General features: G+C 37.3%; 1 protein-coding gene across 1 annotated transcript; it reads right to left on the minus strand.

Annotated features, from left to right (window-relative positions):
* Window positions 1–6041: 6041 nt before the first annotated feature.
* LOC121395489 (traf2 and NCK-interacting protein kinase-like) lies at window positions 6042–12602 on the minus strand. Its single transcript, XM_041569057.1, has 15 exons — window positions 12537–12602; window positions 12321–12404; window positions 11747–11906; window positions 11352–11419; window positions 10624–10707; window positions 9943–9975; window positions 9651–9716; window positions 9374–9430; window positions 8828–9067; window positions 8640–8730; window positions 8414–8532; window positions 7813–7867; window positions 7427–7505; window positions 6582–6733; window positions 6042–6213 (listed from the first exon to the last, which is right to left on the minus strand). Exons 1-15 carry the CDS (start codon window positions 12600–12602, stop codon window positions 6200–6202), a joined length of 1368 nt encoding a protein of 455 aa, XP_041424991.1. The 3' UTR covers window positions 6042–6199.
* Window positions 12603–18148: the final 5546 nt, after the last annotated feature.

The raw sequence follows: 18148 nt of genomic DNA on the forward strand, positions 1-18148 counted from the left end.
CCCCAAGTGGTTATATTTACTTACCTGACACCCCGGCCAGAAATCTGCACTGACCCGGGATCCTATTTTATTAGGGGTGACATCATTAAACACAATTTCTATAGCCAATAATTTACTCCGCTACTGCAAAATATTAGGGTACTGGAAGTGACAGAATAATTCCACCACTTTACAAAAGTATGAGGCTGAAGGCAGAATTATTTCTCAAAAATCAAGTTATGGAGAGTCACTTGATGCAAATGACTTCACTAAGCATGACTGATGACACACAGCTAAATTTATAAAGTCAAAGTTTACAGGACATTGATGACTTACGAGCGTTATAGATATATATATTAGGGATGCACCGAATCCAGGATTCGGATTGTGATTCTGCCTTTTTCAGCAGGATTTGGATTTGGCGGAATCCTGAAGCCTGGCCGAACCGAATCCTATTTTCATATGTAATTTAGGGGCATATAGGTAAATATCGTGGCTTTTTGTCACAAAAGAAGATTTTTTTCCCCCACTTTTTCCTTTCCTGATTCGGTATTCGGCCAAATCTTTCACCAAGGATTCAGTCGAATCCCAAATAGTGGATCTAGTGCATTCCTTATATATATATATATATATATATATATATATATATACACATACACACACACACACATATATATATATATATATATATATATATATATATATATATATATATATATATATATATATATATATATACATATATATAATAAACAAGGGAAAGTTGTGCTCACCACTATTTTTTAAAACCATTAGGCGGGGGTGCAATGAGGGTGTGACCACAAAATACATATAGACAAATACAAGAGTCCTCTGCACTCAACCCATTATCAATATATTTAAGACAGCGACATTTTGTGCATACTGCTACTGAAAAATGCCTTACCCTTTAAACAAAACAGGGATTGTTTGTCCATATATTGCAATATATTTAAGCTGGCCAACTACGTCAAAGTCATCCCATATCTGGCCAGTCCTATGCTCAATTTTATCTGATTCATTAAGAATTCTATTGCTTCATTATACATTTTACAAAGGGACTTGGTTTTACCTGCAACTTAACTTGCTGCTTTCAAAGTAAACCTCCATACTTGGCTGCCCTTTTATTAGACACCAGTGGGATCACCTGACTATAGTTGGGAAGGGTGGGAGCTACAACATGGAGCTGGTCACTGCTCCTGTATAAACTATAACAAACAAATGTAGACAGCGTAAGCTGCTTTAAGTGGCAATTAGATTTAATAATAACTTTAAAAGCGCAATTACACTGTAAAGGTGGCCATAGACATAGAGATCTGCTCATTGGAATGGGAGGGAAATCACTTGACTATTTGTCACAAAACAATTAAGTAAAAAATGTTTTCCTCTTCCCACCCCTAATTTGCATATGCAAATTAGAATTCAAATTTGGTTTGGTATTCGGCTGAATTCAGTATCTAAAATAGTGGATTCGGTGCATCCCTAGTAAACATTATCTAACAGCCAAATTTAGAGCAATAATAGTGTGTTTAAGGATTTCATTTTATGAACAAATGCCATGGAGAAAACATCTGATTATACAGATTTACGACTATTTGCTGATAAATCACATGAAGTTTGGATACAAATATCCCCACTTATGTGCCCAGGACCCTAATATGTTACAGGGGGCAATAAAATAAGGTCAGTATAATTTGATCCACCATCTGGCCAATAATATGCTTGAACATTCAGTAACAATTAACTAAGGTAAGTTAATTTATCAAATTTATTGTACGCAGCTTTAAGTACAGACAGATCACTGCTTGGCATTTGCTAGTCACTTCTTCCCACAATAATCTTACATTCTTGTACAATTAATAGAAGGCCCCCGGCAGGAGGCCAAGGATTCTGGTCTGACAACTTTATATCTAACAAAAGGCCAAGCTTGAGTATGAAAAGCAATTCTATTGTCTACAGCAACTAGTGATGGGCGAATTTATTCGCCATGCGCGAATTCGCGGCGAATTTGCGCGATTCGCGCCGAGCGAATAAATTGGCGAAACGCCCGCGAAAATTCGCGGTAAAAATTCGCCGGCGTCAAAAAAAAATTTTTTCCGAAAAAAGTCGCCGGCGTCAAAAACGGGCGCCAGCGTCGGAAAAACGGGCGCCGGCGTCAAAAACGGGCGCCGGCGTCAAAAACGTGACGCCGGCGCCGTTTCGCGAAATTCGCGAATTTTTCAGCGAAGCGAAACGGCGCAAATTCGCCCATCACTAACAGCAACTAGTAACTTTTTTTATACATTGGCATGTATATTTATTAAAATATTAAAAAATGTTAACATACTGAAAGATCCAGTTGTTTGGTCAGGTGGTCAAATGTATCTATGGCCCCTTGGTGTGCAAAAATTGGGCTGTTCTTATTCCTTGACCGAATCTCATCCAAGGGCCTTCAATTTATAGGAGCTCATTTACTAAACCTCAAATTTATCTGGTTGGGTTTTTGAAGGGGAAAACTCACTGAATTTTTAGAGATTTATTATATCCCAAAGTTGCTAAATACTTCATCTCAAACCAGTGGAGGTCATGAAGAGGTCAATGGCAGATGCCCCTAGAGTTGTTTCTTGACATCGTGATCTGCACTGGGGTTTTCGTCCCATAATCCAATAAAGTCTGGATTTTCATCCCATAATCCAATAAACTCGAGTTTTCAGACCTTCAAACACAATTTGAATTGACGCTCAATTTTATCCCAACATGATTTTGCTCCAACTTTTTCAAGAACAATTATTTATAAAAGAGTTCAATTACTGAATGAGTTAGGTCGACTTCATTTTAATAAAAAATTTGATTAATTTGAGTTTTAATAAATAACCCACAGTGTTTTGTCTTTTAGAGTTTTCTTGGCCATTTGCTGCCTTTGCAAGTACCATATATAGAAGCTAAAGTATCTGGTTCCCAACTCTTGATTCTGTCATGTCTTTTTATTGCAAAATTATTTCTTATTTTTATTTAAAAAAGCTAAATGGATAAGTGGTATAGAGGCAGGGTGATAGATCATTGATGCATTAATTCTAATTATGGAACTACAGGGCCTGTGTTAACCTGGGAATATTGATTGTAACCCAATACCCCAATCCTGTATATAATCTTATGGATCCGGGAGAACATTCGATCCATGGACTTGCATCTTACATTCTGTGTCCCTTGTTCCATATGATAACAATGCTTTGTTACAGTGTTGATGTTACGAATCTCCTGCAGACAACATTGAGTTGCATCACTGTCTGACTGTTGTAATATTTGCTGTGCAGGAACAAGTGCCTATTTATTGTTATATTTTGTTGAATGTGTATTTGTTTAATAATGGGATACCCAGGGGTTATTATATTTCAGGAGGGTAGCCACCTACTTCCATCATTCATTTCTTGCATTGAAAGTTGGTTTGTATACCAAGCTCAGTCAAGGTCAAAGTCAAATTGAAAGTAAAACAGGGGAAATGTGAAGATGTTCTGTTGTGTTGCCAGAAATATTTTTTGTAGTTAAGGGATTGGGCCCATCCCAATATTTACCATAATGACTTGAACTCCTTGCCAGATGCTGAAGCTGAAAAGTAAAAAAGAATTATTGTATGCCCCACAATATGGAATCCAGGGACTCATATTGATCCCCACTAGTTTGCCAAAAATACATGAAATGTTGAAAATTCACCAAAATGTATTTAAGTCTAAGGGCATCAGTTTTTTCGCTGCGTGATGCAGCGAGTCAAATTCTTTTGTAGCACGACTATTTTTTACCCATTGGAGTCTATGGGCATCATTTTTGTGGTGAAACTCGAAAAAGTGTAAACAAAATCACTACTCCCCAACTAACTGTTTCTAAGTCCGAGTGCCATTGTATTAACTGGCACGAGCCGCTGCTATGGTTTGGTATGAATCATGTTATAAACCTATAGATTACTGTCATTTCTTGAGCTAAACAGGGCAACTGAAGCTACTCTGTGTTTAGTCCTGAGAGTTAGGTTAGTAGTGAACAAATAACTTCTTGCTAACAAATCAGTTATGACGATGGCTGAAAGGATGGGGTTGTATAATAATCTAATGATCTAACTCACAAGCATCAAAGATCTTTTTGTGATTTAAGAACTGGCACAAAAATATGTTCTGTGCAAGCCCTATTCAATGCACTCATGATGAACAAAGGGGTGTACTTACCTTTTACTAAACCCCGTAACCCTAATTTGTCTTAAAAAGACAGATACCAACTAGTGAGGTAGACCATGGGCCACGCAGGATGGGTTTTCACTATGTGGAAAGAGAGTCTGAGGTTGTTGTTAAACTACACCTCTATACTGCCAAAGATGTAGAAATAATAGAAAATGGACGTCAGGGGTTCTTTGCAAACAAAACAGCAGGCTTAATTCAGCAAAAGCGCAACAGGGTTTAGAATGGTCACAGCACATGAGGTAGTAGAATAAATACCAGGTAAATCACAGGTGCAGCATATGCAGCACAGAATGGCACCACTGATGGAATACTCGTAGCAGGAAGGCTCTCACACACCCTTGCATATTGTATTGTATTTTACATAGTAAGCTTGGTGCTCAATGATGGACGATACGGCAACCTCCCAATATATATGTAAAAGAAGCACACTGGCACACAAGACATGTAGATGCAGGGAAACCCTTGCAAAGTTTTTAACGCAGAAGCGCAACTTTCAGGGCTCCGACCCTTTGTTAAGGGGAGTTGAAAGTATACACCTTCCAGGTTGACAGTACCTCATGTGGTCTGGATCCCTACAATAGACGTTGAACAGGGATAGAAATACACCCTGTTTCCCTTGTCAGTACTTTACCTTCACTACAAGCAAGCAGAGCCTACGGGAGACCTACTCCCATCTATCCTACTTGGTAAAGCTTGAAGCTGCTCTTGATAACTAAACTCACTGACTCCCTGCTTCTAGAGAGTGCTACAACAGTGGCTATCCTGCACACTAGCTAACCTTGTTCTCAGGGTCCCTGTTCCCCGACTTCTTTAAAGGGGTTGTCCCTTCAGGGCCTAACACTTCTGGGGCCTTGTTGACTCCAGGCTCAATGGACATCCACCAGATTAACTGCTGCAGGCAAAGAGGAAGGGCCACCCCTTGCAAATCCCTATTTTACAGTAATGCAAGAAATGGTCATCAACCTAAGGGCCAATGAACTTGGTATGCAAAATAAGTAGAAATGGTACATGGGTTTTAACCCAGCAACAAGGAAATGAGGCACTGGGAATTGAAGCCACGGGGGCAATTAAACCTATGGGTCCCTACACCATTTTTAAAGAACACCCATTTCAAAGATTTTAACCCCTCAGGGTTCAAAAAGAGGCAATCCTCTATGACATGCTAAGAATGAGGACATCTATTTAAATAAGGAGGTTTCATCTTAGGCTGCAAAAAATATTTTTATTACAGGAAGAGTTGTGGATTTTTCTCCCTGAATCAGTTCTACTGGCAGATACATTAGAAAACTTCAAGAAGGGGTTGGGTGGGAAAGTGAGAAAATAAGTTCCTAAAATGAACTCTTAGTACAAAGTTGACTGGGCCTACTTTCCATCAAGGTAAATTGGAGAGGCTTCAATTGGGGTTTTTTTAAATAAAAGGTTGAATTCAATGTACTTTTGTCAACCTCATCTATTATGTTACTATTTCTTACTATTATTATTTATTATTATTATGATTTATTATTATTAAGATCTATATTGAAATGAACAGCTCTTCTGGAGCGCTAGAGGGAATACAATATTGCAGACATTTACCCTGGCACACTGCACCATGTTAAAAATGGCACTAGAGATCTCACTTGCTGCAAGAAAAGATATTGATGGAACCCATTAATAGAACACAGGAATTACCAGCAGGACCAGGATGGATAAAACAAGCACATATTTATGGGATTTTGTCCAGGTCATTAGAACTAATATTAAAAGGAAGATGGATATGAGTGGGCTTGGAGGTTATTAGCAATGTCTCCCTATTAAAAAAATACACCAGGGGCCAATGTATTTTTAAGATGTTTATTATTTAAAATATCATAATGATGTCAATCTTGTGAATCGCTGTTGTCAATCTTCTAGCTGCCATCGGGACCAAGTTTTTCTGCGGGGCCCAAAGATGACATAGGGCCCCTGCACATGTGCCCCCGTCCCTCCCCCGATGGCTGCCATGATGTTTTCTTACTTCAGTGCTTCATTTCTAAGGAGAGATTGCTCAGTGTTAGCCATGGAGATGGTGTGTGTATAATTCTGAAATTTGTTATTTTTTCAAATATTTATTTACTATTATTTATATCTCATTCCCTTTGCTGCTAATTTAAAGGTCAACTATAACTACTACAACTAATAATAACATTTTCTCCCATTTCATCATGTTTATCTTTCTCATAGATTTGGTCTAGTTCAGTGACCTCTGCCCTAATACAATCTCACCCTTTATTATGGGCGCTTTAGTTACAGAATTATAGTATAATTATGAAAGCCAGAGAATATTGTATGAATAAGAGCAGTAGATGGATATGGTCTATACATCAAGTGAACTATAATGAGAATTAACAGTTCCCTTACCTCTCTGCAGGTGCCACTTGATATTACTTTTCACACCCCTTTCATTCCAGATGTTACGAACGAAGGGGTGTGACAGTAGCTGCTCTGCAGATGGCCTCCAATCTGGATTTTTCTGGAGGCATTTCTTTATAAAATCATGGAAGTTGTCACTCCTGGAAAAAAGAAACAGATGCAAAATTATAATTGTTCATGTTGTATAATAACTAAAGTCCCAGAGCTAAATTCCCATATGCCCTATATACCCCATAAGCTTCTATTTTATGGAAAGTCCTTTTGTTAAACATTGTGATCTTGATCATGTTACTCTGTGCCTAATAAACAACACAGACAAAGCATAACAAGACAAAAGCTGTTCAAGAAGGTAATAGACAGTGAGACCCTTCCCTTCTAATGGTTCAACTGCTCTGCTTGATTAGGGGGGTCTATTTTGCTTACTTACTAACCCTAAATTATTAGAGTACATTTACCTTCTACCATAATATGATGTCTCTGGGTTTGCCAACATCTTGGCCTGGCTTGTATTGGCTGCCAGATAATAACCCCAAGATCTTAAGCTAAGCATGAGCTCCTGCACCTGAGCATTCAAGAGCTACACATAGAACACTTTATCTTCACCCTCACTTCTTTCCCATTTATCTCTTCCCCATCGTTACTTCACCCCAATTCCCAATGCCCCCCCCTTGCCATAACTTCTCCCTTGCCTATTTCCCCAAATGTTTCCTTGACTCTCTCATTTGTACACCCCTTTACCACATTATCAATATCCCTACCCTGTCCTCATTTCCTTTTCATTCCCCACCCTCTCCACCTCACCCTCTCTTCCTGTTTCAGTGGAAATCACTCACCATGAGTCCCATAGCAATACTGGAGCAGGACCATGCATTATTCTTTTGATGCGTGCATGGCTGGGAAATCTGCTGAATGCTAGGTTGGAAGAAAATACAAGATGAGAATATGATTGACAATCATAACATTTCTTGAAAAACAACAAATCTTGAAAAAATCTAAATAACTTAATTGTATATTTGTTTCTTGATTGCCAGCATACTGACAAAATAACGGTATTGGAACTGGCAAATTCAAATTTTAGTAAATCAGCCCCTTACTAACCAGCCCCATAGTTTTCAATATTTAATAATATCCCATGTTAAAGCGTGACACCTAAATGTCCTCTAACTTTTTTACAAACAGTTCTTTATGCACTATAGCACACACACTGGGGTTTACTTACGGTAGTATCCTTCTGCCATTTCAAGGGCGGAGATTCCCAGTGACCATACATCAGCCTACATATTGAAATATGGAAGAAAAGGCAACTATTAGAAAAGAATATACATAGGGCACATGAAAAAAAAACAATTACAGATCATTCAGATTCTTTTGTTATCAATGCATCTGCAACCTCACAATAATTCTATTTTGTAAGAAAATATAGTAGAACCCCCATATTATGTGTTGGAAAATTAGGAAAATTCATTATGCATTATATATTGGTGGGACCACATGTGAAATGTAAAATCAGAGGATGTAAAATTCCAAGTATTGAAGTGATGCGATCTTTAAAAAATGACCCCAAACACCCCAGGCTGAGTGTGTCACACAGAGTTGGAAAATCCCATAAAGAGTCAAGTGGAGTTGGTTTCTAACATTCCTGTGCCCTGCAGTTCTCTCCTTCACTTCAGATTCCCCCTCTCATATCACAGAAACCATATTACAGCTTTGTATTCACTTTTATGAGAGGGGTATGTGAAGTGAGTGAAAAAGTCCACACAGTGCACCTTGTACAAGTTACATACATTATATATAAAACGAGAGAAAAGACATCACAATACCTTAGAGGTGTATTCTATGACCTTATAGTCAGTGTTGGCCAGTACTTCTGGTGACATGTATGGAAGAGCACCTGCAGTACTATTACTGCTTTCACCAATGGTGGCATAGCTGACATCACCTGAAATTGTATAACAAAAGCAGGAATTTTAATTTTCATTTATAAATGCAACCCACCATGACGATAGAAATAAATATCCGTTTGTTCAGGTTTTTGGTATCACTTACTGATCTTCACTTCTGCATCAGATGTTATCATGATGTTGTTTGGCCTTAAGTCATGATGAATCACCTTGTGCTTATCAAGGTGGCACAGGCCCTGAATAAAGGAAAAGTGAAAATATAAATATTTTTCTTGCCGTTTAATGAATTAGATTTATCCAGAACAGTACCAAGGAGTTTCACTTGAGACATACCTTTAATACCTCCTTGCAGGTGTAAGCAATCCAGCCCTCTTTCAAGGAGTGGGATATGTTGCTGTTAAAGAGCTGTTTTATCGATGTTCCACTGTAACGCTCCATTGAAATCCACAGTCCCTCATATTCTGGCATTTTTACAGAGGCAGGTTGGAAATATGCCCCGTAATAGCCAATAATGTTTCCATGGCCAGAAATGGTTTCTAGAACCTTTAGTTCATTGAGGACTTCTTTCTGCTTCTAGTTTAAAAAAAAAAAAAGTAAAGTCAATACAATAAAATGACTATTTTAAATACCCCGACCTAACTTGTAGTTCTAAAAAAACATCAACATTGTAATATCCCTACACGAGAATTGCATAATATGATTAACTCTCTCAGTTCTTTTATTTCTTTAATCCCATACATTTCTCAAATGGTATTCACTTATTTTTACAGTTACATAGTTATTAGCTTAGCAACTTACCCTACTACTACAAATATAATGTAGGTGTTACAAAAAAGCTTATTAGTCCTTAATTATAGTAATCATATCAAGACACATTACCTCTTCATCTTTCATGATGGTAACTGCCACCTCCTTTTGTTCTTTACGGTGCCATCCCTACAACAAAAGAAGCAAAAGAATCTCTGTGATCATTACTGTTTGGAACATTATGGAAAAGCAAACGCATATATTGTGTGGATATGGGAAGGTTTATTGGCAGCTTCAGAAGCACAAGAAAACAAAGAAGGGACAAAATCTAGAGGGTACAACTAATTGGCTGTATTTACAGAATCACCCAAAATATGACAAAAATTACCTACTAACTGAAATATCTTACATTATAAATGACACCGTAGCTGTCCTCTCCGATGGGCTCCAGGACTTGTACATAACTCCGTGGCTTCTAAAAAAATAGCATTGTATAAAAAAAACATGATAAATACAAAACTGAATTTAAGGCAGTTGGACAAATAACCTTTCCAACATGAAAGAAGCACAGGGGGTGTAGGGGGAACTGGGAACTAGTGTATTAGGGGAGAAGGCTGAGGACTGGAATATTTAAGTCAAACCATTAAAGTAGAGCTTTTGCGTCACTTAGTGTTCCAAAATACAGTTCTACAGCTGCTTACCGGGTATTTAGTTGCAAGTAGATGTTGATATGCCTGGGGAAGACAAAAAACATTTTTTTAGATCAACTATTTTTGGGGAGCTGCTAAAATTATAATTTGAAGGAAAAGGAAAGGTATATTTACTGGAGAGGGGTTGTCAATATGTTCAGTAACATAGCTAGGCTCACACATATAAAGTATACTATGGTTTATATTTACTGGTACATCTTGGTTCAAAGAGAGAACTTTTTTTGTTAGACAAACTGAACCCTGGAGTGCAGGTGCTTCAACGGACATTATGGGGGTACATTATTAAAGATCGAGTTGTGTTTTTCCCAAAAAAATTGAGTTTTCAAGGGTAGCTTTCAGTAAAAACTTGAGAAAAATTTTGAAAAAAAGAAAACTGCACATTTTTCTGGTCTCGAATTTATTCGAGATCATTTCATTAATCAGGGTTCGTGCTGAACTATACTTAGCTTTGAGAAGAGCTTTGTTTTTCTTTTAAAAATAGAAGACTTCTCAGTTAACTGGTGATTGGTTTTGAGAAGCCATTTAGACATGTCTAAATTCAAATTACAAGCAGCTACATCAGTCTCTGAGCAGCAGCTCATTAAACAGAAGAGCAGACCATTTAAATATAGACTAATGAAAGATTTAATTAAATAATTCTGCTCAAACCCTTTTAAAGGCTTTAAGACTTACCTGGTTGTTGTCGCCCACTTGCTCCTCAGAGATTTTGGAGATTTCAGGCTGGCAGGTGTTGGTGCCTGATTCCTTTGCTATCTCCTATTTAGGACAAAGAAAATGTATTTTTAGATGACTGATCTGAACCCTTGATTTTAAAAAAGAACTGCAACACCCAAACTTCATGTCCATAAATAAGTAAAGAAAGCAGAGTTGTGGTGCAGGGTGAATGATTGTTATGTTTGGCTGTGTCCTTTTTTAAAAAACATAATTGTATCAATTCAGCTTAATGAATAAATACATATTCTGAAACAAACCTTATATATGAGATGTATGTATGTATGTATATTTTTATTTGTATACCACTCCTTGAGGGCAAAGCACTGTACAGCAAAACAATAAATTAGTAGTAACAAACAAGTGGTCACTGCAATAATAAGTGACAGTAAGTGCAGTATTAGAAATACAATTCACATAAATATAAAATATAATTACAATACAAATGAAATGCTCAGTGACAAGGAGACAAAAGGATGGAGGACCCTACCCCGTAGGGGTGAGATAATGTTAATGCATTGTGTAATACATGCCCTGTGTTTTTATTTTGAATGTGGGATTTTTATCCTACAAGTCTTGGTGTGAAAATATTGCTTTTATCCGATTCACAAGGCACAAGTCCATATGTGTTTCGGGAGATATCATTAATAAATTAATATAAAGGTTTAATTAGATCTTTCTGCTCATACCTCATCGATGACTTCCTCGTTTGTTTCAGCGTTCTCTTGCTGGTTTTCCTTGTTTACTTCAGTCCTCTCTTGCTGGTTTTCCTGGTTTATTTCAGCACTCTCTTGCTGGTTTTCCTTGTTTACTTCAGCACTCTCTTGCTGGTTTTCCTTGTTTACTTCAGCACTCTCTTGCTGGTTTTCCTGGTTTACTTCAGCACTCTCTTGCTGGTTTTCCTGGTTTACTTCAGCACTCTCTTGCTGGTTTTCCTCATTTATTTCAGCACTCTCTTGCTGGTTTTCCTGGTTTACTTCAGCACTCTCTGGCTGGTTTTCCTGGTTTACTTCAGCACTCTCTTGCTGGTTTTCCTGGTTTACTTCAGCACTCTCTTGCTGGTTTTCCTCATTTATTTCAGCACTCTCTTGCTGGTTTTCCTCGTTTATTTCAGCACTCTCTTGCTGGTTTTCCTGGTTAACTTCAGCACTCTCTTGCTGGTTTTCCTCGCTTACTTCAGCACTCTCTTGCTGGTTTTCGAGTTCAGGCTGGCAGGTGTCATTGCCTGATTTCTGCGTTGTCTCCTGTTTAGAGGAGATAGAATTTGTAGATATGTGAACTGAACCCACTTGAATAAAGAAGAACTGCAACACCCAAACCCCTCTATATGAGGCCATAAGCAAATTGCACTTGCAGGCAATTCAGAATGGGAGGTGGGACAGGCTCACCAGCAGATCCGGACTGAGAATTAAAATAAGCCCTGGCATTTCAGTTACACAGAGGCCCAAACAGCCCCCACCAGCCCACTAAATACTGACTTGCTATGGTAACTCATAGCAGCCCCTCTGGCATTTGCCAGAACCCACAGATTGCTAGTCCGGGCCTGCTCACCAGTGCCAAAGTTGGTGGTGCCTAACAAATTTGCTCCCCAGAGTGAATATGGGTTTAATATTCCTTTAAAATATTTTTTATATTACAACCATATCATTTTTTCTTACCTGACAGATGTCAATATCAGGGGTTTCTGGAGCCACCTGGCAGATGGTTGTGGCCGGCTCCAGTTCTTCCTCTGGTTTTAACTCCTAAAAGGAATAAAGTTAGTTAGTTGATGAACTTCTTATAATGTGTTGTTCAATATCTAGCAGGTTCTTTGTGTAAAGCAAATTCACTCAACTTCATAAAATCAATCAATTTTATGTTTCTGTACAACTTACTTGACAAGTGGCATTGCCAACAGGTTGTACATGATTAAGAGAGGAAAGTAGATTAGAGCCACACATCTCTGGTATGTGTTGGGGGGCAAGGGTATAAGGGGGTTATTTATCAAAGTCCGCTCAGGTTTTTTTATGCTTATTTATTTTTACATTTACCCGAAAATTTGCTTTGCGGTAAAAAGTCAGATTTTCACTAATTTTAAGATTTTTCTGAAATTTTCTCCTGAAAACTCTGTAAACTTTGGGGTATTGCATTCGGAGTTTAGTAAATAACCCCCAAAGTATTAATGATCCAAACATAGATGCTAGTCTTATTTATATCACATATTTGGAGTTCATTAGTTATAGTTAGCTGTTCAAAAAACCTCATATTAAATGGTAAATTCTTCTGTTTCCATTAATAGTAACCATTTTGCCCAATCAACTATGCCGAGGTCAGCCCCATGGCTTTATACCACTTCTTTTCTGCTTTCCTGCAGAGTATCACCAGGTTATCCTGGTTAAGAGCAATGATATGAGACTGTTAGATCAGTGTTCTCCTCTAGGAATATTGTGATGTTCCAATGGGGAGCACTGAGCTAACAGCTCTCATGTCAAAATGTGGTTAAACTTTTGGAGCTGGGCCCACTAGAAAAGGCTTGGAACTTGGCTGGGGAGGGGGCAGACCCAGGAATCTAATCAGAAAAATGAACTTTGGTAATGATACTAATAATAGTAAGCACCACATATAAAAACAGTTGAGCGAAAAAATGGTGGTGTTACTTTATGCAATTAAAGGCCTATCATATATGCTTAGTTATGACTAAAGGAGTGTGGCTTGTTTTGGAAAAATATGCTTTTAATTAGATATAACTAATATGAGTAAATATGATATAATAATAATGTCTAAATAAATGCACGGTCAGTATAGGGATTTATTTTGATAATAATGTAAAATCAATGTATTTTCCTTTTGACAGGAGAGAATGAGGTTTCATCAACAAAGAAAACGGTTTTAACAATAAAGTCCATGCCGTTATGAAATGTGCCATCTATGGAAATGGTAATGGATTATTCTGTAGCTGAATGTCACTATTAAATGACATTAAAAGTAAGGAAGGTGCCCATGTTTATCAAGTCATGGACATTATTATTCAGATGAGAAATAATTGGGAAATGTTGCCAATTGTGAATAAACGGGCTAAATCCAGTTTACCCAGTGTTTTTCTTTTGGACCAGTAAGAATTGATGGTGCAGCTTCATCAAGGTATAAATCTATAGGCAAGGAAATAATCTGGTTTTGATAGTACTAATAGGAAAATTGTGTCACTTCTTTTAATGTTGTCCAATTTTTCATCACTTACCACAACAGATTCTTTGGTTGGATGATTAACTTTTCTTTTCTAAGAAGACAAAAAAGAATTATTACAAAAAAAGAAATGAGCAAATAGGAAAACTATAATTATATAAATGATATAAATCCAACTTCCCTTAGTTAATAGAAAACACATAAATGTATTTGATTGTAATAAAAGCACATATTAAATACAATTTCAGTTTTTGGATTTGGTGAAGCTGAATTCAAATCACAAGATATTGGGAGTTATCAGCAATCTAAATATGGTAATAAGGATTTGATTATTGGGTCAGTAATCTGTAGTGACTGATTTGGTATTAAATGACTAGGGATGGGCGAATTTGACCCGTTTAGTTTCGCCAAAAATTTGCCTCCGGCGAAATGTCACGACTCCCATTACAGTCTATGGGCGTCATTTGTTTTTTTCCCACCATGCAAGTCTATGGGCATAATTTCCGTGGCGAAACAAGGCGAAAAAATTCGCCCATCCCTGTAAATGACATAGTTGGTGCAAACACAAGTATAACGTATTGTATCCCCTATACTAAAGCCAAATCATATAACAAAAATGAATGGAAACAGCACTAGTGACTGTAGCACAATACAGATATATTGAGGAGCAGTCAGTCTGTCTCTATCTCATCATCATGTTATTAGTAGTGATGGGCGAATTTATTTGCCAGGCACGAATTTGAGGCGAATTTGCGCTATTCGCCGCCAGTGAATAATTGAAAAATGCAAAACGCCCGCAAAAATTCGCCGGCGTCAAAAAAAAAAGTTCGCAGCGTCGGGAAAAAACGGAGGCCAGCGTCAAAAAGACGCCGGTGCCGTTTCGCCAATTTTCCGGCGAAGCGAAACGGCGCAAATTCGCTCATCACTAGTTATAGTATTAGCAACTGTCACAAACAGAACAATGTTCAGAGATAATCCAGTAACAGAGTTTGAGGACAAGTTTCTCCCCCATGAAGTTATTCACTAAATGAAATATGTCATGTTATAGTAGAAAAAACAACGTCCTTACCTTGCGAAAACAAAAACATTTGAAAATAGTTTTCCACATTTTGATGTTAGTTGTTTTTTTGTTAGATGTTAGATTTTTTTTTGTTGTTTTGATACGATAAAATATTCTTCTGTGGAGAGAAAAAAAGAAAACCATTTAGTAAAGAAACAGTTTAGTAATCCCAATACTTTGTTCTATGTAATATCCATATATATATATATATATATATATATATATATATATATATGAGGCCCAAACAGCCCCCACCTCCACACTAGTGGTATATATAATCAAATGCCCTTGTGGTTTATTGTACTGTGGCAAGAAGGTGAGGCAGCTAAAGGAAAGGATAGGCATCGAGCGAGTATTAGGGCAGCGTTAGACCCAGAGAGAGTCAAAAATAAGAATAAAGACGACCTGAAACAGGACAAAGCCCAACAGCCGGTGGCCAAGCATTGGGCGGAGGCCAAACATAGTGCCTCCTCCTTTAGATACCTGCCGATAGAGCAGATACAAATGCATCCAGGAGGTGGTGATGTAGGAAAAGCGCTTTTGAAAAGGGAAGCCTTTTGGATTTATGAACTCAATTGCGTCTCACCAAAAGGTATGAATGGGCAGATCAAGTTGTAAGTTGTAGAGTTGATCTAAATGGATAAATAGAGTTTGGTAGTTCTTTTACAAACTTTCTATTTATTCTGTGGCTTTTACAGTGAAAGGAAATGTTTTATAAATTATGGATACAATTTAGCTACAACTTTGTTTCTCTTTTCCTTTTAGGACACTTTAGTAACATATGGATTTTAATTGAGCACTGTAACACGAGCTTATCAAACACACCGGTGACATCTTGTGGACAAAATGAATTTTACAAGTACACAAAATTATACACTGTTTGATATCACAAAATGTTTTGTAAATTTTTTTACACGTTTTTATACACTAATTTATGGTATTTATGATGTATATGCGATGAGTGTTCATGATGATAACACTATCTGGGTAAAAATTATTTTTATGTCACATATATGAAGATGGTCACAAGGGTTAAATCACTTCATTAACAGGTTTGGATAACAAGCACCCATTGGAGAATTTGAATGTGTTAGACTATTTAAGATTGGTCAATGTATTTTTGTATCATCCTTGAGAAAGGTCCTAACAAGGACGTTGGATAATGGTACAACGGAATAAATGATTGAGAATTTTTACATGGGAGTGCCGGTTTTCTTGAATTGAAGGTTATATATATTTTAACCATGCACCCCGGCTATATAGGCCACAATAGAGTTTGCCTTGGAATGAGGATACACACTGGACTGTGATATATATATATATATATATATATATATATATATATATATATATATATATACTGTATATATGTCTGTGAGTGTGTGCGTATATATACATTTACAGCTATGGGATCCATTACCCAGAAACCTGTTTTTGAGAATGCTCCATAATACAGCAAGGCTATCACCCACAGACTCCATTTTAGTCAATTAATTAAAATTCTACCATATTCATGATACCACTAGTAGTCTGAAAGCTCCCACTGTACCAGTAAAACGGTTATTTTTAATAAAGTTTTCTCCCAAATATACAGAGATCTACTCACCTCAGTCTCCTGATCAAGAATGAGAAATCTCTGGGCTGCAGCTGTACACCTTGACTTTGTCCATTATGACATCATAATGACAACTGTTTGTTTGAACAGCTGTGAGATTCAGAGCATTGTGACATCACGCATGCAGCCCAGGCAGGGCAGTTATAACAGCAAGTTAAATCATGGTTGCTGAGTTCAGTTAAATTCAATTAAGTTGAAGAATAAAGTGCAGTGGGTTTTGTTGCCATGATGAGAGCCTGTTTATTCAGTAGCCATTCTCAATATAGGGAATGATACCATTACAACATGTATATTATTGTGTATTATTTGTATAAGAAATGGTACAATTAATATATTACAAAGACTGCCCCATTATTATATATAATGTATATGAGCATAGGGAACGCAGTGTTGTCTTGTACCTGAAATTGCAAAACAGTCCTGTCATTTTTTAGTGTTTAAATGTATTTTATTGAACTGGGGCAGCATAGCGCATCTTGACACAACTGGATATCAGTGCAAAGAGCTTTTTGGCCTTAGATTTAATCATGTTAATAAATTCATGTTATGTATTTAGCAAACAAAAGTCTAAATTTTATTTTTCATACTATGCTTTCATTTAAATGCACTTCTTTCATTTAAATGCACATCACAAGGTTGTTCCTTTTATGTATTTTGCCACACTACCATAACTACAACCTTATTGTAACAGTGTAAGCTGGATTGGTATTCAAATACAGGGTCTGACGGTTTCTTTTTATGCACATGAGCAGGTTTTTTAATGTGCATTTTTTTTTGGTTGCTGATGATCCAGAGAGCGGGTCTGGGCCGACGGGGCCCACAAGAACCGGGGTCCGTCGGGTTTTTTCTCTGTGTCCCAGGCCGACCCTGTTCAATTATTAATTGTGTTTTTTAAATGATTCAAAATATTTAAATATTTATTTATAAAAAATATTAATTTCTGTCTACTATGGAAACATTAGGGATGCACCAAATCTAGGTATCGGCCTCTTTCAGCAGGATTCGGATTCAGCCGAATCCTTCTGCCAGGCCAAACCGAATCTTAATTTGCATATGCAAATTAGGGAATGGGAAGGAAATCGAGTGACTTTTTGTCCCATTCCTAATTTGTAGATGTAAATTAGGATTCGGTTCAGTATTCTGCCAAAGCTTTCTTGAAGGATTCGGGGGTTCAAAATAGTGGATTCGGTGCATCCCTAATTTAAAGCAGTTCATCGAATTACGAATTTTACCTTGATCATTGTCACTAGTCGATCTAGTGCAAAGTGCTCAATTAAAGCTGCGAGTTTCTGAAAGGAAAATAACACAAAAAATGGTGCTTTATTATGAAATAATATTTGTATGTATTATAAATAAAAACAACATTTCAATTCCCTGACATTCATTTTTGCAGTATGAGACAGATCTGCTGTCGTGTGCCAAAAATACAGGAAGAGTCCCCGAAATTATGCCTCAGCCGACCGAGTGGTTTTATACTGGTCATGAAACTTTTGAGCTGTCTTTTAAAAGAAGGTGCCTTGGTGGTGATACATTGTTTATATAGGGAATCATCTACTCCCCTATAGTAAAACGGGATATTTATAAGTCACCAAGGAGTTCAATGACCATATAACGGCACAGGGCTGAAGGCCGATGTCCTTTTGTGCTGG

Source organism: Xenopus laevis, chromosome 7L, assembly GCF_017654675.1.
Source record: "Xenopus laevis strain J_2021 chromosome 7L, Xenopus_laevis_v10.1, whole genome shotgun sequence".
Lineage (NCBI taxonomy): Eukaryota > Metazoa > Chordata > Amphibia > Anura > Pipidae > Xenopus > Xenopus laevis.